This window comes from Protobothrops mucrosquamatus, unplaced genomic scaffold, assembly GCF_001527695.2.
Source record: "Protobothrops mucrosquamatus isolate PMUCROS unplaced genomic scaffold, P.Mucros_1.0 scaffold858, whole genome shotgun sequence".
NCBI lineage: Eukaryota > Metazoa > Chordata > Lepidosauria > Squamata > Viperidae > Protobothrops > Protobothrops mucrosquamatus.
Window position 1 is genome coordinate 99,996 of NW_015387113.1, and position 24,244 is coordinate 124,239.

The 24,244-nt window shown below is 37.5% G+C and overlaps 2 protein-coding genes across 2 annotated transcripts in view; one reads left to right on the plus strand and one right to left on the minus strand.

Annotated features, from left to right (window-relative positions):
* Positions 1 to 1,617: 1,617 nt before the first annotated feature.
* On the plus strand, positions 1,618 to 15,247 carry FAM177A1 (family with sequence similarity 177 member A1). Its single transcript, XM_015819079.1, has 5 exons — positions 1,618 to 1,838; positions 7,952 to 8,128; positions 10,010 to 10,076; positions 12,319 to 12,416; positions 13,647 to 15,247. Exons 1-5 carry the CDS (start codon positions 1,752 to 1,754, stop codon positions 13,857 to 13,859), a joined length of 642 nt encoding a protein of 213 aa, XP_015674565.1. The 5' UTR covers positions 1,618 to 1,751; the 3' UTR covers positions 13,860 to 15,247.
* Positions 15,248 to 15,400: 153 nt separating this feature from the next.
* PPP2R3C (protein phosphatase 2 regulatory subunit B''gamma) overlaps positions 15,401 to 24,244 on the minus strand; it is a 22,361-nt gene continuing 13,517 nt past the window's right edge. Inside the window, exons 10-13 of the mRNA XM_015819078.1 lie at positions 20,974 to 21,110; positions 19,879 to 20,016; positions 18,126 to 18,185; positions 15,401 to 16,691 (exon numbers count right to left, since the gene is read on the minus strand). Of these exons, the coding sequence (XP_015674564.1) occupies positions 16,503 to 16,691; positions 18,126 to 18,185; positions 19,879 to 20,016; positions 20,974 to 21,110 (524 nt within the window). The 3' untranslated portion in view covers positions 15,401 to 16,502. The remainder of the gene's footprint in view (positions 16,692 to 18,125; positions 18,186 to 19,878; positions 20,017 to 20,973; positions 21,111 to 24,244) is intronic.

Sequence of the window (24,244 nt, forward strand, 5' to 3'; positions counted from 1 at the left end):
TATCACAGATGGCTAATAATAATAGGCATACTATTTTGTTCTATTAAATATGGGGTATATGATATTGTACCCACAAGTTTTATAACGGAAAAAATTATGATTAACATACAAACTGCCCTGTATTTGTATCAACTAGATTTTATATTATAAAACATAGGACAGTGTTTCTCAACCTTGACAACTTTAAGGCATGTGGACTTCAACTCCCAGAATTCCACAGCCAGCATTGCTGGCTGTGGAATTCTGGGAGTTGAAGTCCACATGCCTTAAAATTGTCAAGGTTGAGAAACACTGACATAGGAGAACATTCTTTTAATTTTTTATTTTGCTTCTAGAAATCCAAGACATGCAAATTCACAATCTATTCTGATATTCTTTGTAATTTGGTAAAGATCAGTAGAAAGAAGTGAGATTGGGAGATGTCATATAGTGAAAGAATTAGTGGTTTAATGTGATTTAATGCAGTAATTTTAAACATAGGTTTTCAAATCCAAGTCTGTAAGACATGAGAGGTCCTTGGTGCTCTCTCAGCTTGATTGTTTTGTTGCAGACATTTCATTACCCAAACTAGGTAATCAATGCTAGTCTAGATATCTGGTGGCTTCATGGAAAACAGCTGAGTTGTAAGATATGGACTTTTAGTTATTAGTATCTTTATGCCAGAGAAGATATGGAGTTCAAAAAGATTTGGACTTTTTCATTGCCCAGGGAAGGACAGTATCCAGGACTGCCCACAGCAATCTAAAGTGGCAAGTAGGAATTGGCAGATTTCAATTCCTAGGCTTTGCCTTACGGTATCATCATCATCTTCGCCATTGTCTAGCCGCTGCAGGATGCAGGCCTCTTCCGCCTGTTTCCAACCAATACAGTCCTGAGCTCTTTTGACAATTGGGCCTGCAATACTTGCTGATACCGTGGATCCATCTTTTAGGTCTCTTTTGTGGATGCTTTTTATCAAGTGGGATCCATTCTTTGACTGCCTTGGCCCACCTGCCTTCAGTTCTTCTTGCTGTGTGACCAGCCCGTTTCCATTTCAATTCTTTTATTCTCTTGATATCGTACACTTTCGTTTGTTCTCTAATCCACGTGCAGGTCTTGCGATGCTGAACCCCCTATGACTGTGGTTAAAATTTGTCATGTGGTTAAAATTTGACAAAGCTGCCTCAAGTGTGGGCTGGTAAAAACAGTGTTTCTCAACCTTGACAATTTTAAGGCATGTGGACTTCAACTCCCAGAATTCCACAGTCCACATGCCTTAAAATTGTCAAGGTTGAGAAACACTGTGGTAAAAGATGAAGGCAATCTTAGACGAAGGGGGAAAAAAAAGATGTCGGGATATTTGAACCGTGGGAAAAGTTCCTGAACCGGTTTAGAGCTACACAACGAGGTTCCAAGGGGCGGGCAGTCACGTGCTTCGTCGTGCTTTCACCCAACGAAGGCCCGGCTCTGGATTTCCTGCAACAACAAACCCCCCCCCCCTCCTCTCTCTGTCACCAAGCGGCGGGCCCACCTCCTCTGGCTCGACAGGCGCCTGTCGCCAGGGCACCTGAGAGAGAGAGAGAGAGACAGGCAGACAGACAGGCAGACAGTTCCTCGAGGTATCCTAGCAACCACCAAGATGAGGGTGTGACCGGCGGGAGGAGCGGCCTCTCTGTGAGCTCATTTCTCAGGGCCTCCGCCCCCGGAGGAGGGCTTGGCCTGGCGCGGTCGTCGCGGAGAAGAAGACCTCTCAGTCGGAACGCGGGGGGACTATGGAGCAGGGGCTGTCCGCTCTTTCCTTATACTGCGCTCCAGTCGCTGCCGCCGCCGCCGCCGCCTACGCCATGGATCAGGAACAGGTGAGCGTCCCTTTCCCTCCCCACCCGCGCCGGATCCACGGGGGTCGCCTGGCTCGTTCCTTCCGCGCCTCGCCTGCCACGCCTCGGTCTTTCCCGGGACCAGGCGCGACGGAGGTGAAGCTACCTTTTCTGTCGCTTGCCTGGGGCAGAAGGCGATGGTCTTCTTCTTCCCTGAGCCGGTCCCCTTCCTGCTTTGGGACCGCAGGAAATTGAGCATGACCCTCTAAGCTTCAAGATGGGTTACATGCTGAAGTGCAGTCCCTGGCATCTGTTGGTGGGAGCTGTAGCTCAACACGCCCGGAGAAGGACTCGGGAGAGAAGACGGGCAGATGATGGTTGTGCCGTGGTGCATGGCAGGCAGGCAGGCATTTTTTTTGGGAGCGGTTATGTGGCTCCAGGTCAGGAATGCTTAAGGAAGCGAAAATGCTCTTTAAAAAAAAAACCCCAAGCTTCTAAACAAAACGTGTGTGCTTGATATTTAGCGTTTAATTTTTTTTTTGTTATTATTTTTAATTTTTTATTAATAAGAACAATTAAAACAAAAAAGGACATGACATGACGTTCCAGTATACATAATCCTAATAATTCGTTCCTTATCATATTTAAAGTTCTATATATATATATACATCTCTCTATATAAATATATACATATATTCCCCTATATAATACAATCTCAGGCTTATTTCTCTACATATTAACATATAATTTTATATGCCACAAACTTAAACTTTAACTCAAAACCCGAACAGTTCTTCTTGACTCATACCAGCAGTAAAATTTGTCCCATATTCCAAAATAGTCCGTTTCCGTCTTGTCCTTTAATTCCATAGTTAGCCTGTCCATGTCCGCACATGATAAAAAAATTTGTAGAATCTCTTCTTCAGTAGGAATTTCTTTGTTTCTCCAATTTTGTATATTTAGCGTTTAATTTGTGAAACATCTGCTGCTTCCAAATTTTCTGCATGCCTCCAGGGATTCTTTTTTTTTTTTTTCCACTTTCCAAAACTAATCTGTTCTGTAAGAATGTACAGATTGTCCTCAACTTACGGCCATTCATTTAGTGGCTGTTCGAAGTTACAATGGCGCTGAAAAAAGTGACATTGTTGCAGCATCTCCATAGTCACATGATCAAGATTCAGGGTCTTGGCAACTGGCATGTATTTATGACAGTTGCGCTGTTCTGGGGTCATGTGATCACCATTTGTAATAGTCCCAACTAGCTTCTGACAAGCAAAGTCAATGGAGGAAGCTGGTTTCACTTAACGACCGTGTGATCACTTAACAATTGCAGTGATTTGCTTAACAGTGCAAGAAGGTCATAAAATAGAGCAAAACTCACTTAGCAACTGCCTTGCTTAGCAATGGAAATTTTGGGCCCAGTTGTCATAAATTGAGGACTACCTCTGTGTTGTGGTCAAGTGAGGAATCTTGCTTGTCAGTCCATGGAGGAATCTTGTGATTTTTGGAAGGTTGGTTGCTGTAGTAAATGTTTATTATAATTGCATCCAGAGATGGGAGTACCAGACCATCTTATTTGTCTCTTGAGAAACCTATATACGGGTCAAGAAGCAACAGTTAGAACTGGACACAGAACCACTGATTGGTTCAAAATTGGGAAAGGAGTCTGGCAAAGCTGTATTCTGTCGCCCTGCCTTATATGCAGAGCACATCATGAGAAAGGCAGGGCTAGTTGAATCAAAAGTTGGAATTAAGATTGCCGGGAGAAATATCAACAACTTAATATATGCAGATGATACCACTCTAATGGCAGAAAGTGAAGAGGAACTAAAGAGCCTCTTGATGAGGATAAAGAAGGAGAGTGCAAAACTTGGCTTGAAACTCAACATTAAGAAAACAAGATCATGGCATCCGGCCCTCTCAATTCCTGGCAAATAGATGGGGAAGAAATGGAGGTAGTGACAGATTTTATCTTCCTGGGCTCCAAGATCACCACAGATGGGGACTGCAGCCAAGAAATTAAAAGACGCTTGCTCCTGGGAAGGAAAGCTATGGCAAATTTAGACAGCATACTAAAAAGCAGAGACATCATCCTGCCAACAAAAGTACGTATAGTCAAGGCCATGGTTTTCCCAGTTGCAATATATGGATGTGAAAGTTGGACCATAAGAAAGGCTGAGTGCAAAAGAATTGAGGCCTTTGAACTATGGTGCTGGAGAAGACTCCTGTGAGTCCCCTGGACTGCAAAGGCGATCAAACCGGTCAGTCCTAGAGGAGATCAATCCTGACTGCTCTTTAGAAGGCCAGATCCTGAAGTTGAAACTCAAGTACTTTGGCCACCTAATGAGAAGGAAGGACTCACTGGAGAAGAGCTTAATGCTGGGAAAGATTGAGGGCAATAGAAGAAGGGGACGACAGAGAATGAGGTGGCTGGATGGAGTCACTGAAGCAGTAGGTGTGAGGTTAAATGGACTCCAGAAGATGGGAGCGGACAGGAAGGCCTGGAGGAACGTTGTCCATGGGGTCGTGATGGGCCGGACATGACTTCGCAACTAACAACAACAATGTTTTGCATCCTACATTTATAATTGTCTAGACAACCCATGACTTCTTGGGTCATCATTTCTTATCTGATTCCTCAATGTCTTCAACAATAGCAGAGCTCCTAATGCACTGCCTTCACTGGAAAATTACTTTAAAATTCTGGGAGTTATTCAGAGATGTATATGGCTTGAAAATATGTTGAATTGCATGTTGAACTGTATAGCGTTGTCAAACATCAGGAGTTGACCACAGGAAATTTTTTATGACATTTTGTATTATGTCATAAAACGCTTTATGATAATTTCATAAAATGTTTTATAAAATTTGCCAAATTTCAATTCCATTCTTGGACTTTGAATGCATTTTGCACTCATTTGAGATACAAAATGTTTTGCCATATTATACACCATTTCGCCCAGTTAAAGTTTACAGAGAAGAGAGTTTTAGTAGCATATAGATTGGCTCACAGATATCAAAGTATTTTGCATAAAATAATACAAATTTAGGGAGCTTCCCAAAATTTGTCATCCAATGGATTAGAGAGGAGGGGAGGGAGGAAGAGTTGGCCAGAAAGAGCTAGCATTACTCATGTACCTTTTTCGCTTTTTTCTGGAATCTCTCTTTGGGGAAACTGATTAGAACAAATAGATGAATTTGTGTACTTTGCTGGAACATTTCTTGAAAATGAGAAAATGGGTAGAGAAACAGTAAGATGTGAACCAGATGAGCCAATTCTATTTTATTGCAAGTCTGAAAGTACAAATCTCCTTTATAGTCTGATCAATTTAGGGTGGGTCCTTCTTAATTTTTTTTCTCTGACCATTGAGCAGCTACAGGCTCCTCTCCCTTTTATCTGATCATTCCCTAGGCAGCATCTCTTCCCTTCATCTTCAAGGTCATACCCATATAACTATTTCAATAACATGTCATCTGTTGCAAGCACCAAATATTTGTTGAAAGAAGAAAAATAGTGATAAAAGCATTCTTCTGTCCATTTATGTGGAATGGAGAATTGGTGTGCTGGGAGAATCATAAAAATAAGGTGAATGAAACGGGGATGGGATAATTAAGTTCATGTGATAACATTTATATATATATTTACTAGATTTGTAAGGATGCCCAATTCAAACAATGTGACTGGATGATGTACAACAACAAAAAACAAATGATAAACCAAAAATCCCCACATAACATTAAAATATAAACAGTATGTAAATATAAACTACAAAATATAAAATGGCAAAACAACCCAAAGGGGATCATTCATATGGCTCCCAATGCCTCAGAAAAAAACCAGGTGTTAACTGCTTTTCTAAAAGTAAAGAGAGTAGAGGTCTGTTGTATATTTGTTATTTTATTTATTATTTTATTTATTATTACATTTAAAGAACAAAAGTAGTGTCAAAATTAGTATATTCATGCAGTAGAAACAAAGGTGGTTTACATTTATAGAAAGATATAGAGAGGTACAACAAATGATGCTGGCATAACTAAATATAATAATTTTTTCTCTCTCTCTCTTATATCCCACCTTCATATTTTTTTGCTCACTGCTTTGTATCATTTTTCTGTGCTGTGCACAACATTGCCTATCTCAAAACAGAATAGCATGATAAATATGAATGTATCAGTATGGATAACCATATGGAGGTGGAGGGAACTAGGGGAAGTTATTATTATGATTGTTATTATTGCAGTGTTATTCAATAATAACAGTCTGCTTTCTAATATTTCATTGCAACATAGAAAATTATCAGTGCATACCTTTTCACAAAGAGTTGGCAGTAAGTTGCGGTACAGATCTTAGCAATTGTAGCTTGTCAGTTTTTTTAAATACTATATTTTAAAATATCTAAATAGGTAACATTTTTAAATAACTAGCTTATTTATGTTATGCTATAATGAACAAGATTGTACTAATTTGCCACAAAATAACTAGGCTTTAAAATAGACTCAGTAATAAATATGTATTTTCCATTGCTAGTGGCTAGATGCACAACTCAGGCTTAACTTTAAACAAATTCTGGATATAGTTGAATCTTGATTTACAAGGCTTGAAGATCTAGAAATTCTTAGACATTAATGTATTGTATGTGATCTCTTTTATATTTTCATATAAATATAAATACATTTACAAATATTGCTTATTTGTGTAACTTTGATAGTCAATTTTTTCTACTATCTTGTATTATTTACACTCACTGGTTTGATTTCTTGTAACGCTGTAAGTAGATCACTGTTACAAATCGGTCTGCTCAATTATTAAATGAAGATCAGTTTCGACTTTCAGCTAATTGCGCAAGCCTGGCAAACGGGTGTCAACAGTTGCTATACATGTAATGGATCTATTAGAAGTGACTTTTAAAACTAACGCAAGTGTGCTGTCAATACATTTTGGATGTATTTGTCTATTATCTATAGCAGTGCTGGCGAACCTTTTAGAGACCGAGTGCCCAAACTGCAACCCCAAACCCACTTATGCATCGTCGGGTGCCGGGTGGGTGTGGCCCATTGGGTGGGAGTGGCTCATTGGGTGGGCGTGGCTGCGGTGGTAACAGCAGACTGGGTGGGACTAAAAAGTTCAATCAATCAATTCCAACTTTACAAGATCTTTTTCTTTCCTGCGAGAAGTTGAAATTGACTGATTGATTGAACCTTTTTTTTGTACACGGCGGTGGAGGCCTAAAGTGAAAAGGTTTTATAAAACCCAGCTGAAGGCCTAGGACTGGGGCGATAGCGCGCGTGCCCACAGAGAGGGCTCTGAGTGCCGCCTCTGGCACCCGTGCCATAGGTTCGCCACCACTGATCTATAGTTTTCAGATGCCAAAGATAATTATCCCACCTACCTTCCTTTACTATTATCATAATCTTTATGATGGCTTATCTTTTTCAACTTTTAATAGAATGCTGGTAACAGCAGCAAATATAAAACTTCCCTTTAAAATTGCAACATCTGGTTTTCTAGTTACCTCTGTTATTTTGGGGGCCAGGGAGAACCCTGAAGATACTAGGATTGATGCTGAAAGCAGTGATTCTCTGAAATTGCAAGGTATTTGAATTTCTGATTGTACCAGCTTAAAATATAAAAAATTGCCGCTTTTGCTTATAATTTATATAAAAGGAAAATACGAGTTTTTCCTCATAGTTTGGATTTGATACTGCCAAATTTCAGTAGCGTATCTCATGACTTCTACAGTCTCTAATCTGAATTCCAATTTAGTTAGAAATTACTAGGTAGCCCTGAGCAAAATCTTTAATTATAGGTCTAGCAGTACTAAATTGATTAACATTACATTCAAAATAAAAACTCCCAGTAATATTGTAGAATATATGAACACTCTCTGAAAATTAATATACTCAAAAGAACATTAAACAATTGTAATTTTGGTTGGCATTTAGCAATCTATGGCAATATGAAATCCTACACAATTTTATGTTTACTCTAGACAATTAAATCAACCTCAACATAAAATTAAATTAAAATGAACCTTTCACTGTCTTCAAGCCACGAATGATATGATATACCATTGCTGACAAAGATTGACTCAATATATACTTATCAATCTCCTTTCTTCATCACATGAACTATATCTGAATATACTCTATTACAGCTAAATACAAATGGAGACAGAGGTTTTGAGAATGTGGAACTTGGTGTCATGGGAAAAAAGAAGAAAATTCCAAGAAGAGTTATCCATTTTGCAAGTGGTGAAACCATGGAAGAATATAGTACAGATGAAGATGACGAGCAGCAAGAGAAAAAAGACCTATTGCCTTCTGTTGATCCAGTAGGTTTTTCTACGTTTATATCAAACTAGACAATTCATGTCCCATTCAGTCATCATTTCAGAGATATTTCCTTACCTAAACAGAGAAACAGAGTGACCAAGGGTGAGCAATAAAGCAGTGGAAGTAAGAATGACTTCTGACTTCCCTCCAGCTTCCCCACTGAGTTTTCTTGTGGGAATTTGGCAGGGAGCATTGGAAATCTTCCCCTCCCCAGCAGACAGGTAAGTGGTTGTTGCTGGGTTGTGGAAGGAGGGAAGGATTGTGAGATTGCCTGGAAAATTGTCATGGAACTTTGAAAATAAAAATCACGTAAACGCAGCAGCAACCAGTAGCACTGAAGCAGCCTTAGCTTCCCCAAATTTCATTCCCTTGGGAATCATGAGTCCCAGATTTTGGATACATTTTGTAAGTTAGCCTATTTGAGGATCTTTGTACAAAAATTGTTGCCATATGATGTACCATTTTGCCCAGGTAAAGATCATGACAATGATAGTTTTAGTGGTATATACAGGTCATCCTTGATTACAACAGTTTGTTTAGTGACCGTTCAAAGTTACAACGGCACTGAAAAAAGTGACTTATGACTGTTTTTCACATTTACGACCTTTGCAGCGTCCCCGTGGTCAGGTGGATCAAAATTGAGGTTCTTTGCAACCGACTCATTTTTTATGATGGTTGCAGTATCCTGGGGTCATGTGATCATCCTTTGTGAACTTCTGACAAGCAAAGTCAGTGGGGAAGCCAGATTCACTTAATGACCATATTACTAAATTAACAATTGCTGTGATTCATTTAACAACTGTGGCAAGAAAGGTCATAGAATGGGGCAAAATTCACTTCACATATATCTCACTTAGCAACAGAATTTTTGGGCTCAATTGTGGTCATAGATCAAGGACTACCTGTAGATGATTATCAATTGGCTAGGTCAGTGGTATTACTCACTTTAATTTTTTTTTATCTAGAAATAAAAATCCATTAACTTGGTTGATGATGTATTATTTTTAAAGAAGCAGAAAATAGTTGATTAGTTTGCTTTTGAAATGTATCTAAGCTTAATTGGCCAATGGCATTAGGCAAATCACATTTCATTCAATCATAAAGTTTTTTTCATTTGCAGCAAAAGAATAAATCTGACATGCCTGCTTTTATAGATTTCTGAAATGATGGAGTAAGAATATTACAACAGAATTTCCCCTGTGTAATAGTTTTCTCCTACTTACCTCTGAATAACTTCTCTGATTGGACACTCTAGAACAGGGGTCCCCAACCTGTGGGCCATGGCCCACTACCAGGCCATGGCCTATTTGTAACCAGGCTGCATGAGCGGCAGGCCAGTGTGCATATGTGCGCACAGTTCAATTCACACGAGCAGTGGGCACCACTGCGCGAACCTGCCCCTTGCACAAAACCATCCCTTCTTCCCCCTCCTCCCTCTCGTGCCAGGCTGTCAATCCAGAAAGGTTGGGGAACACTGCTCTAGAACAATGTGAAACATGATATGAAAGCAGAAGAAAATCAAAATATATTAAGACAGGAACACCTTGTAGAAATCGGAGTTCATGATCAACATGTGTAAATGATTTGAATATGAATATATGATTTCTTTTTAAGATTTGTATTTTCTTGATTTAAGAAATATCATTAATATTATGTATTAGCATTAAATTAATATTATGTACTAATATTAAATTAGTATTAAAAAAGCATGTTTTAGAAAAAGTATTTGATTTAATTGATGCCAGGATGGGAATCTGAATACTATTGATGTTATGTTGAACTCAGAAAGGGTAACATGGGATATTAATGAAAGAAGTTCAGTGGATTTTTCTTAAAATCAAATTTGCCGCATAAACAAACAATTCAACTCTTTATTGCAGGCATCATTAACATGGGGTCCTTATTTGTGGTTTCAGATGCTAAGAGTAGCCACATCAACACTCTCAGGTATGAGCTTCTTCTGATTCCTTGTGCATAAACAGATAATAACTTGATAAGAATCCAGTGACATAGGCAAGCCAGTGTAATAGTAGTATAAATTCTGGGAGATTGAATGATGTCCTTGAATGATATTTTTTGAAGGGGAAATAATATTGATGAAATAATTCCATGCACTGTTAAATTTTGTTCTTTAGCCAAGAGAAGACATTCAGATGAAGTTCTGAAAACACTAATTTCCTTAGTCACCAGGCCTATTCAGTGTTCACTGAAGTTTAAAATTGGTATTAAATGCTATTTGTCTACATAGAATAAGTTGAAGCAGATTATGAAACAAAAACCTTTCAGTCTGCACTTTTCAATGCCTACTATTCACCATAAATTGGCATGAGTAAATTGTACATTGGTGTGAAAAAATATTTCAGTGAAATATACCCTTTAGTTCCTATAAATATGCCTTCTGCTTTGCTTCATTAGTTGATTGTAGTTGAGAAAGATGGAAGTAAAGTCAGATCCTTGTAAAAGTTCATTGGATAATTTGCACTAGATCAGGAATAAATTCTGAGTCCCAATTTAATTTGGGGGTAAAAGATTTATGAGGTGCATTGCATTCAGGTTTGATATTCAAAACAAACCCCCAAGGTCAGAATTTCTTAATTCTTAATGTATTGTATAAGGCTGTAGCTGGAACACAAATATTGGAGTTCTAGTGAGAAACAGGAAGAGATTCTTTATGCTTAAAATCTGTTCACTGCTGGTTTAACAAAAAAGTTATATCATAATAAAGGCACCACAATTCTGTTGTTTTTGCTAACAGTAGCTAGCCCACCTACCTTATTCCCAGAAATTTATGTAATTATAATTAGGAGGATCCACCCCGGCTGTCTGATGGATCAAGATCAGTGGTTCTCAATCTGTGGTCCACGAACCACTGGGGAGGCGACTATGTCATCACAGGTGGTCCACGAAACCTTGAAGAAATGTTATGATTTAAATCTTGAATTAAGTCTCGGTGGTCCGTGGTCATGGTCCTTGGCCACCAAAGGTATTTAAAGGGAGTCTGTGGTGAAGAAAAAGTTGAGAACCACTGATCTAGAGGATTTCTGGAGAATGCTTAAAGAACTTCACAGTGCTTTGATGGGCAGCTCTGTTGCTTGCCTCAACAAAGCTATTAGCAAAATTCCTTCCCAAATGTCTTCTCTCTGTGTACCAATTTTGGGATGTTCCTTCCTCTGAGGCACTCTGGGGGAATATAGCAATGAAAGTAATGCTTATAGTGTTGTTGGAAGAGAATTAGAACTGAATGTGACCAAACATTTTTTGTAAGTTCTACATATGTTGCCAACAGATTTTTGGGTGCAATGCTAGTCTTGATTTATAAATTCCCCCTGTGGTCTGGCACTAAAGAATATTTAGGATCATGTGATCCAACTAGATTTGGTCCATCCAAGATGAGCTTTCTGGGAGAAACTGCTAATGGTGCCCTATTTTTGTAAGGAAATTAAGGCCAGAAAATGTTGCTTTTCAGTTATGAAATCAACTCTGTGGAATAGCCTCTTACCTAGGTTGGCCCTTTTTATTCTGGCATTCTGGAAGCTGAGGAAAAACTGCATTTTCCAGATAGCTTGTGGATTGATACCACTGTATGAACTATTTCACTTTATTATTTACATTGATTTACATTTGTTCGTTTTTGGAGTGGGTGAGCCTTAATGTACACCTGTTGCCTCTTAAAACCCTTCTCCTTTCAAATCTCCCCAAAATGGGCTGAAAATTGTGCCCTTGCCTACTCTGGGGATCTTACTGTATAACTTTCCACATTTCTGCACTTTTCGGATGGTGAAAAAGATTTTTAAAAAATACTGCACTAGTCACAAAAATATTTATTTTTCCCAAATTAAAGGAATGCCTCGGCATCATAAAAGCAGCATAACATTCTTAAGAGACAAAAAATAGTAATAGCTACAATCCACTGTTTTGTTTGGAAATGAGCCATCTGCCCCCCAAAAAGACATAGTTGCATCAATTGAGTGTTTGGATAAATAAGTGCCTCACATTCTGCTAAATTGGTATTTCATGGCTAATAATTCCTATCATGTTTTGAGAATGATTATAACGTGCTCATAAAATGCTGATTTTGTGTGTTTGTCTAAAAGTTCTCTCACTTTGAAAGTGGTTCCTGAATGTTGATTGAAAATATGTTCAAGAATTAATCTGGAGCGTTCATAACATATTTATTTCATTTACTCAGTGTGTGACTTCCTTGGTGAAAAAATTGCCTCTGTTTTGGGCATCAGTACACCAAAATACCAATATGCCATAGATGAATACTACAGAATGAAAAAGGAGGTATGCTTTTTTTAAAAAAATCCTTTTAACAATGTAGATGTAAAATCTTTTTCTGAAAAATGACACTATTAATTTAATTGACATTAGGAATGTACACAGATGATGTTTGTTTCAAAACAGAAAGAAGCACAGAGCACTTGCTGCTACTGCTGAACCATTCTGCATGAGCTGTGATTTGCCAGGAATAAAAGCTGGTGCATTTTATTGCTCAGAGTTTAAGATGCAACAAAATTCCCAGCCATTCTGGAGGGATTTACTGAGCAAGTAGGGCACAGTTGGTTTGCCTCACCCCTTCTTTTCCTTCAGCAGATATAAATGCGGCATGTTCCACTGATCTGCTCCCCCCTCCTTTTTTCATTCTCCTTCATCCTCTTAGCTGTTGCTAAGAACGCTCAGTGTGGCAGATCTCATTGGCCTGCCCAACACCCATCTTTGCAATAATTTCCCTGTCTTCTCACCTTCTCGTTCCTCCACCCTCAGTAACCATTGCTTTTTCCTATTTTTACTCCCCTTCTCCTCCAAACACTGCTGCTTAGAATATTTAGTTGCATGCTTAGTTTGGGTATGAGCCACAGCTATTGAACAGGTACAAACAGCTATTTCAAACTGAGAACGGTTTGCGCAGAAGCCATTTTAGAGACACTTTTGATCTTTTCAGTGTTTCTGCTGACAACCATGACGGTTGTATTATCATTTCATTCAATATTGGAATGTTTTTGGCTGAACCGTGAAAGTGTTGCAATATTATTTCATTTGATTTATACCTACCTTTCTGCTTTGATAACGCCCAGAGTAGCTAATAACAGTTTAAATCAAAAGGAAAATACACGTTAATTTAAAATTTATAATAAAATGAATACAGAAAGCATTTAAAAGTGAAAGAGTGGGAGTGAAATGGAATTCCTGCAGGAAGATGTTTCCTAGATTGGGAACCTTCCTTCCTACGTGCCAGAAATATGGTTTTTCAGTAGCAAATGCATTTTCTCCTATTGATCTGAAGCAGACAGATTCATTCAGTGAGGCCGCATATGAATTCTGTGTCTTGCGTCATCAGTTAGCAGCCTAGCTTCAGACACATGTTCTGACCTACAATTCTGGGCATTTTTTGAAAGTAGCTCTATCAAGAGCATTTACAATAGATTGCAACAGTGGTGCGGTATTTCAAAGTATTTGATAGGATTAAAGCTTGTTGAGAAGTAACCTGTTGTAAATTTACATCAATTCTTTTAGGAGGAGGAAGAAGAGGAAGAGGACAAATTGTCAGAGGAAGCAGAAAGGAGATTTCAAGAACAACAGAAGCAGAGCCAAGAAGGGATGGCTGTTCAAACTGCCCAGCCAAGGGATACAGCGTGTAGTACATTTATGAATCTCAATTTTGAAAGTGAAGAAGAGCATCAGTCCGTTGTAGAAAGTAAACGGGATTTTACTGTAGTGTCTGCTTAGAATGACATACAATACCATTTCTTGAATTGCCAAACATCTGTTGGTCCTTTTTGGCATGTTTAGTGGCATGTAATTTATTTAAAAATATGGCCATGAGAGAGTTATTAATATTAGTTTCTTCAGTCCATCTCTGTCTAATAAAGGCCAAAATATCTTATTTCACCTGTTATGAAATGGAAATAAATGGGTTCTATTTTGATCTTTCTATGCAGAAGTAAAAGGTCTTTCCCAAGCACCTGGTGCCTTCGTGATAGTTATGGACTGATAACTATGCTTTTATGTTATGTTTTTATAATATTATTTACTGAAAGCTAGATGAAAATTTTAAACTAACTGGAAAATGTATACCTTTGTGATTTAGTCTAATTGCACTGTTGCACATGTTTATATGAACGTCCAGCAGTTATCTAATTCATGTGGTTTTGTTAATATTTGCTAAAGTAAATAATGATCTAAAATTCATCTAAAAATTGATAAAGGATAAGTGTTGTAGGTCCAACAAAGAAGGATCTAAAGATTATTAGTTGATTGATATTAAATCTCAGGCTTTGCAAAATGTAATAGAAAAAAATCCCACTATTCCAAAGAGTTGATGCTTAGTCTACATCAATATTAGAAGGTGAATTGTTGAATGTAAACACTGAGCAAAATTTTAAATGAATGTGCTGTTCGTGAAATATGATGAATTATTAGTACTGTATTGTTCATAGTTTCATACATGTACCTATCACTATTCCGACCTTAAAAACTGAACTTAGTCACATGTAAAATTCAACGTCTCGGAAATATGTATTTTTAATAGGAAGAACTGCCTATTATGACAATTGTGAATTTTCAAACTAAAAATCTGTTTTTCATCCTAAGAAACACTGAAAATCTACTGTAAATGGAAATTTTCTGTAGGACAATCCATAAAACATTTGTAACGTGAAGTTTATAAAGATCAGAGCTGAATGGATTGTGTGCATGTGGCATAAAGGGAGGTATTCAGGAAAGTTGTTACGCTCCATAAACTTTCTGGATGTAATTAATTCAGTAGTTTACATTGCCCCTTCAATCTCTTCTTAAACATATACATTTATTTAATTTAGCTGGAATTTTAAAAGAAACTGCAATACATTATATAGTATAATAAAGTACATGAAAATGGCAAAGATAGAGAATATATCCTTTTGCCTTCATTGTCATCTGATTGGGAGAAATCTCATCTAGTATACTGCTCATTTGGTACTTTTTAAATGTTTGGACAGTTTCAATATATGCATCCATTTTGGATTACAAAAATGATATAGTTGTCGGCTATAAACTGTGTAACATAATTATTCAAATCACTGTACAGGATAAAAAAGTTTTAAGGCAACATAGTTAATAAACTGGTTACCTTGTTCTAATTTTTGCTAGTCAGAAATGTTCCTGCTATATTGAATAGGGAAGGGTTTGTTATGAGGTTCTTCAGTCATTGTGCCTTACCTTTTAATATTTTTTCAAATATGCAAATGAGATGTTTCTTTTTTTGTAAATGCATTAAAATGTATATTTAATATAATTATAATGATAGTTGAGTCCATGGATGTTATTATAGGTCTGACAATTGATGTTAGATATCTGAAAATGGGAGCAAAAACAGTGCCATAATGTTCTTCCTCCTATGGGACTGATAACAAGATCTAATCTGCATTGAGTTTAGCAGGATTTAATCAGTTGCAAGCAATTAAGACAGTGTCTTTTTAAAAAATGTATTCTATTTATTGCTCTTACATATTTAGACACTCAAGGCTTCCAGTGTGTTTGTAAAACATGCCATACTTATTCTCCTAGCTTATTTATGCACCATCATTTTACATTTTACAACAGTGCTTTACTCAGATTTATTCTGTCACTCATCCTTAAAGCTTAGAGTAAACCAAAATTTAGTCAGGACATAATATGCTTAAGACCTGGTTTAAAAACTGCACCGAATACAGACAAAATGACAATACATTTGATCATTATCCAAGCATTTTAACTTACCGTGGTTTGCATTGTTGGAATTAAAGTATTATTTATACCAACATTCTTTAACATGGGATCTAAATAGATAGCAGAGCCATATTGCTAGAACTAAGTTCAACACTTCTGGATGACAACTGATTGGGGAGAATGACTTATACACATAGCTGCTTAATATATTAGTCTTCTGTGGAAATGACGGTGTTGTTTGACTACATCAATATGGTCCAGCTGACAGGTACTATTTACTTGTTAATTTCTAGAATTAGGTTGCACATTTGTAATTACACACAGAGAAACATAATAGATTTTGTTTTAGCAAACGTAATTCAACAGCACAAAACTGAAATATTCTAGAAAATTTCTAAAGGATATAACTTGCATAAAATGCAGTATGGATTGCTACTATAGATTCAAAAATGATTTAAATAAACATTAATTTACCAACAGCTCTTTTTAACATTTAATAACAGGTCTTAGTAAGCATTTTTTAAAAACTCAAGTGAGGTTCATTTCACTTAAAAAAAAAAAAAAGATGTCCATCTGGAGTTAAACGGAAACTTCAGTGAAATGTGCAATGAATTTGCTGTTCAGCCTCAACAGTCACTGTATCAGTTGGGCATATCTCCAATAGTACAATCTATTTCTGTTAAATCATGTATCAAGAAGATCTGTTGTATTGTCATTATCGCTGGCCACAAGAACTTCTCTGTTTTCGTAAGTCCAGAAGCCATTAAGATCAATTAGAATACTGGTAACTGTGTCTCCTTGACTACTATTGATTAAATCTTGAAGTGAAATCTTGTAAGGATCCTTAGGTTTTACCATATCAAAGATTTCATCCTAGAAAAAAAAATAAAATTTAACAATTTACTTATAAGAATCTCATGGTATAAGCTTACACGCCTATAAAAACAAGTTATATAATCAAACTAAATGCTATCTTATACCTTTTTGTTCTTCTGAACAACGGAAGACTACATAGCACAAATACAATGTGTAGTAATATCCAATAAATAAGATGATCTGGATGGAAATATATAAGCTCCATTAATAAGTTGGCAAGGGATAAATAATTTTTTAACTGCAGACCATTGAGATAACAGATGGAAGCTTCTTAGGTAGATGCCTCCTTGATTCATTAAAAGTATAAGAAGGGATAAGAGGTATGACAGAACTAGACTTGCAAGATTCTGATAGTTAATCTCAATAAAAATAAATCAGCCTTTCTGTGGAGGTGATTACCTACTCTGCACCCAACTGGATTATTGCAATGCATTCTACATGAAGCTGCCCTTGAAGTCAATCCAGAAGCTACAAATGTTACAAAGTGAAATTGGAAGCAGTAATGGGCACCTCCCAGTATGCCTATTGTCATCACTGCTCTGTGAACTGCATTGATTGCCATTTGGTTTCTGGGTGCAATTTAAGGCGCTAGTTGTTACCTACAAAGCCCTTTATGGCAGGGAGCCTGGATATCTGAGGAACCACCTATCTCCAATAATTTTTGCTTCCCTGGTATAACTGGCAGAATTGGTATGCTCTAGGTCCCCTTACCTACGTGGGTTATATTTTGTTAATGGTTTTCACTATTTTGAATTTGTATCTGTAAGCTGCCCAGAGTCTATGGGAGTGGGAAACTATAATAAACTTAAATAAATAAACAATTACCTTATGTAGTTAAGTATAACTTCATATTTTTAAGATACTATAATTTGAATAAATATAGCCAGAATGCAACACTAAGAAAACTATTTCTGCTTATGCAATAAAATCAACATTATGTAACATAAGATATGCATATACCAGTGATGGCGAACCTTTTAGAGACCGAGTGCCCAAACTGTAACCCAAAACCCACTTATGCATCGTCGGGTGCCGGATGGGTGTGGCCTATTGGGTGGGCGTGGCTGCGGTGGTAACAGCAGACTGGGTGGGACTAAAAAGTTCAATCAATCAATTCCAACTTTGCAAGATCTTTTTTTCCCTGCAAGAAGTTGAAATTGACTGATTGAACCTTTTTTTTTTTTTTTGTACACGGCGGCGGAGGCCTAAAGTGAAAAGGTTTTATAAAACCCAGCTGAAGGCCTATGACTGGGGCAACGGCGCGTGTGCCCACAGAGAGGGCTCTGAGTGCCGCCTCTGGCCATAGGTTCGCCACCACTGGCATATACCAATATACAGTATATGTAACCATATTGCTGACTATCAGAGAAGTATTTCAAAAGTAAGGTCATTAAGTATTGCACACAAATATATTTTGATCAGAATTCTAACCTTCACATCTTGAAAAGAAACTGGATCTTGTCCATGGATTTTCATTTGTTCTTGAATAGCCTACAGGGACAGAGATGAAGGAGATGAATAACATTTTAAAAATGAGGATTTTTTAAAGACGAATTTATTACGTATATAATGAACTAAGCTTAATTAGAATTGCCATAGTTGTGAAATTTTTCAAAGATGCAAAAATATACAGGTAACAAGTACTGTAGTAATGGTGATGGATCATTTGCACAATTGAATGAGAATTGGACATAGCATTTTATAATATTCTATACAGGAAAGCTAGTATTAATTATCTGTTCATAATATTTAAGGGACCTAGATGTCCCACTACTAAGAGATTTAAGTGGAGACACAACAGAGTGAACTTGGAATTCAAAGCATATACCGGTAATATTAATGATAATTGATTCTGGCCAATATGAATTATTTGGAAAGCTGTGGACCTGTGTTAGCTTTATCCAACTCCTTTCAGGAATAGCATGGGTTACATTCAGGTCTTGCACTACAAAATATGTGATCAATTTTACCAAGAGAAAAAAGACAGACCATCTGCTCAATCTATTTGCAATCATTCCCAACTCTTAGCCCATTAAAAAAAGAACTTAGAGCAGCATGTCTCATTGTTAAAATAAGCCTTTAGCCTCAAAATTTGAGCCTAACTATTATGTGTAGGCTGGCCGAGAAAAATAATTGGAATATGAAGGGCCAAAGTGTTGTTTATTACAGAGGAATTAATCTGCTTCATGCTGCTAAAAAAACCATACTTCCTGATGTATTTTAAACCTGCAGAGCATTTATTGTAAAGGCTTTGAAAAGGTTCCAGAGGTTGGAGGGGGGGAGGTTGACAGTAAAAACCTTTGACTGAATTAGCCTATTCTTGGATAATTCACAATGTAATATTTTTGTTTGGTAGCCACCAAATTGAAGGAACAATATTAGGTGACATGCTGGGGGGGATTGGTGGGGTGGTATAGGTTCTACAAATAATAATTAAGGCTGTTTAATTATTTGACTCTTAATAAAATGTATTAATATCTTGATGTGATTTTAACAATAAAACCATTCATTATCACAATTTCCAAAAGGATTGCTTATTAATAAGGAATATTCCATTTGCTGAAAATAGAAAAAAAGATTAAGTCAACTAACATTTATATTGATCTTGTAAAGGCTAAGATAGTATTTCCAGTCTTAAAATTTACTGTATACTGATAGATCTCTGTGAAACTGTTGATTTGTTGATCAGTGTAGCTTGTGAAATACTTGTTTTGCTGAGATTAGTAAACATCATCTGTAAATTTTGTTAATTTGAATTATTTCCCAGTCAAGTCAGCAAAACAAATTAAAAAGGGCATTTTAAAATTTACACTTAAAAGTTATCATATAATTAGACAGCAATTTAAGCTTTTCTATCATGGCAGTAGCTAAAAAAACAGTCTATTAACCATTAGAGGTTATTAGCAAGTCTTTCTTTAAAAGAAGCTGGGCTTATTAATTCTTTAGAAAAACTCATCTTTAATTATAAGCACAGCAATATGGTACCGTAATTTAAGATGGTCTGAAAATAATTCTGATTTTTTTTAATGTAAAATTTTAAATGTGTGTATTTTTGACAAAAGCCCTGTAATAAATAGAGGTACTTTAAACTAAAGCAATCACCAGCTGGTTTCTAAGCAAAGGCACAATGGTTACAACAACACATGTACAAAAGAATGACCTACCTTCACAAAAAGGGACTTACCCTAAAAAAATAATTAAGGGAAAAGACATTCAGGTATCCTTTGTTCTCTATATCAAGCAATTTGAAAATATACTGCAAAGCTGCAGGTTCTTTTCTGTTTTCTAATGCAAGTACAAAGTCCAAGTACGTCTTATAGTCCTAAAAGCAGATGCAATCATGTTTATTATAGTCCTCCTTTTAAATTGATTTTGCAAGCAAACCATAATTGGTGACTATTTCCTTGTAGGTGAGCAGTTACTTTTTAGTGAAAGTCAGCATGAAATAGAAATGGCCACTGAAGGGGGAAAAAGTGAACAGAAAATGCTCTTTTTAACTGGCTAAGCAACATCCCCATAGATTTCTATCAATGCTACAAGAGAGCTGCTCAGAATTCAAATTAAAGAAACAAATGTGTACACAGTAGGTTAATCTATTGCTATTTGTCATTCCACTGATGAAAGTTAAACAGTTGTTGTTAGGCTAGGACAATTTTAAAAAATTGATTAGGAAATTTGCTATATATTTTTTTTAGCATTTAAGAATCATTATTGTTAATGGCAATGGTTCTGCAGTAACCAGATTCTAGTCTCATATGAGCTTAGAATAAATTCTCTAGCAGAAAGTGAATACATTTTTAAAAGTCCTAAAAACCATGTAGATATCCTATTGTATGTCACAATCATTCTCTGTAAGATGTGCTCTTGGAGCTAATAGGAATCAAAGTCCAAAACTCCATCTAGAAAATTAAAAGTATGGTATATATTAAAAGGAAATTCTATATTCTACTTTAGATATTATGCTTGTATATTCATGTCAGTTACTTTCAGGATTATAAATTGTTCACTGTTCCTGGTTTTGGCAGAGAAAGAGAAATAATGAAGAACTCACTGTGCTCCCTTCACAATGAGATTTCTTCTTCTCATTAAGAATGCAAAGTCAGTTATGAAAAATACCATGTGTGGGGTTCAGCTGCCAGCGAAATGTGAATGTTTCTTTCATTCTGTTTAGTTAATATGCATTTTATGTTGCAATCTTAGAAACTACAGGAGATCAATTAAAAGAACAAACATTGTTTCATGAAGCACAGTATACTAGTGCTATCTATGTGTGGAATACCATTTCTCCATCGTAGGTCAGACACTCCTGAAAGACCCGATCCAAAAAGATGTTGGTTAGTGTTCCTGTTCCATATCGAGACAATTCTTCTTTGCTAAGCATGCCATTGTGATCTTTGTCAAGATTTAAATATTGGCCTGCAGAGGATGGGAAAAGGGGGGAAATATGAAAGGGAGAAATGCATTTTCTGTACCATTTTACACTTAAAAGATAAAGAGGAAAGATGTGTAATAAGCAAGCTGCATTTATTCAAGTTTCATGGTATAAACATATATGTCATATCATTTTAGATTTCTAGAGTAAAAAAGCCACCTGGGAAAGCCAAGGGAAATCATCAAAACAATTAAAAAATGAAAATTAGAATATATCGGACGTGTGATGCGACACCCAGAAAAATACGGCATACTCCATTTAATCCTCCAGGGAAAGATTGAAGGCAAACGAGGTCCAGGCAGAAGAAGAACATCATGGCTTCAAAATCTAAGGGACTGGTTTGGACAAAACTCAGCAGCACTTTTTCGTGCGGCTGCTGATAAAAACATGATCGCCAACGTCTGATAACGGATATGGCACAAGAAGAAGAAGAGTAAAAAACCCCTAATTTTCATCACATGCACGGAAAAGAAATGTTTGTCTTGAGAGGTTTATAAAGATCAGTTATGAATGTTAGAAACCCATGTAATAAAACAAAAGCTGTAGGAGCAATATTTACTATTCACCAGTGAGGCCTCCTAGCCAGCAAGCCGTGCTCTGTTCAAGAAGCAACATTCCAAGAGGTTCCATATACTATCACATTTTAATCTGCTCTGGTTATTTGCACTCATTGAATACGCTCAGCCCTGATTAAGCTATTCAGGTATTCTGCCCATTAAGATTTCTTTGTACTTATGCAAAAATAGCACCCAAAGACGAATTAACAGTAGGTTTGGTGGACAAAACCCCAAGGTTTATTAGATTACTGTATAAAAGTTTCAGAATTATGTCTGGCTGACATCTCCAAAGGAAAGAAAAAATGCCACTACCAAGAATACAGGCTGGAAGATGAATGTTGTTTTGCAAAATCACCTTGGACCAAAGAGAAGTCATGAGATAACTCACTAGCATTCCGGTTGGCTGCTCCTCGTGAATAAATTACAGAAATGGAAGGTTTTTCAATTAGCTTAGGAGTTGGGTTGAAAGAGGCCTATCCCTTCTTTTGGGATTATAAAATAAAAAGAGACTAAGTTGATGACTACATGTAGAGGACTATCTGTAGCATATCTTTTGTTATGTAGAGTCTGACAATTAGACGCATTTTTTAACAATGAACAAAAAGCATTTCCACAAAGGCCTGGTCTCTTTAAGTAGCTTAGTTCAAATTTATGCCAAGACACTTTTTGTCAAAGATAAAAATCATAAAAATACAAATATAAGAAAGCAACTGTCCCCTTTATCCATTTAAAAAAATTCTTAAAAGTTTTTTGCAGAAAATTCTTGAATCTTTAAATCTTCAAAGTTTCTTTTCACTTTACAATCCTGAAAGAAGTTTAACTCACAGAAAAGAATCTTATCTTTGCCTAGGAAGGAAAGGGAGAGTAGGCTGCTCAGCCTCTTGGCATTCCCGCAGATAAATTATTTCTCAAAGTGATTAAGAAATGAGGATAGATCAGACATGTCAAACACAAGGCCCGGGGGGCGGATGCGGCCCGAAGTGGTTTCATGTGGCCCGCGAAGCCATCCTGGAAACAGTGAGGGAACGGCCCCCGCTGCCTTGGCCCTGGCCCAGGCCAGCCGGGAGCCAATGTACAATTTTGTGGTGGCCATCTTGGCACTTTCCCCAGTGGGCCATGCCTTGGCACTTGCCCCGGTCCCACCCCCTTCTGCCAGAGACCCTCAGATCTGTCCCACTCCTGCCCAGGCCCCCACAGGCACCCTTGACGCGAATGATGTAGAACTGGCCACGGCCACACAGTAGGCCACACCCACTCCATCCATGCCCACCCAGTAGGCTGCACCCACTCTGGCCACACCCACCCGGCCCCCCAAGGGCAATCGCAATGCTGATGCGGCCCTCAGTGAAATTGAGTTTGACACCCGTGGGATAGATGAGCATATTGTTCATGTAGGCTACACCACAGTTGTGAATGAAGATGGAGTTCAAGGACTCCTAGCTGCTCCACCCTCAGAACCCATAGGCTGCTTGGTACCCTCTGGAAAGTGAGTGCATTAGGATGGAGCCTCCTGGCCTGCAGTGAGGCTGAGGGGCAAAGGGTGTGGGAAAACAGGCCCAAGGGCTTCCTGGAGCAGGAAGTGGAACACAGCATGCCTCAAGATGGGGAGGCCTTTGAGGCATACTGTGTTCCATTGAAGCCTGAACCTGTGCTAGCCTCCCATGGTCTCTCCCACCCGAGACAGCATATGCTTTGCTTAACAACCCACACAGTTGCTTAATGACAACACTGGGAAGAGCAGGTATGGTGGTCATTAAGCAAGGTGATCATGGTGCCTCATTTAATGATCGTCACAACCTGTGACTATAATGGGCAGACTCCATTAAGGACATAAGTCAAGGATTATCTGTAATGAATCAGATTGACTTTTGTTGCTACGGTGATATGGACTGTTGCAGCTTGAAGTTACAGAGAAAGGGGAATAGAAGAGGAACTTGCCTTGTTCTTTTGCTTGTTTGAAACACTCTCACTTTTGGATTATAATAACACAATGGAAATTACAAGAAAAACAGCTAGAGAGGGTAGGAGTAGATTGTCATGGCAGCCTCCAGAGAAAATAGTTATACAAGATTTGTTTCAGAAATTATCTGAACAAATGGGAAATAAGCTTTTGAAAAAAAAATGGAAAGACTGGTAAAGATGAAAGAGAAGATGAAACAAGAAGTATAAAAGATGTAAAATTGTATATAGATTCTAGAGAGGTAGAACAAATCATCAATAAAGTGGAAATTTTAGAGAGTAAGAATGAAGTTCTAAAGAGCTGAAAATAGAATTAGGTAATCTGGCTTTTTAGAATTGAGGAAGATTTTTGTTTGAGACTTAAGCTATTCTACATGTCTATGAAAATATTAGAAAAAGGATTATTAAAACTTGGCCCAGACATAGGCAGAAATTGGTAATACTTGACGTGATGCCCTTGACGTGATGGCCCGGTGCCTGGAGGCCGTACGGGTCTGGATGGGGAGAAACAGACTCAGGCTCAACCCTTCCAAGACTGAGTGGCTGTGGTTGCCGGCTCCCAGGCATAGTCAGCTGACTCCGTCGCTGACTATAGGGGGCGA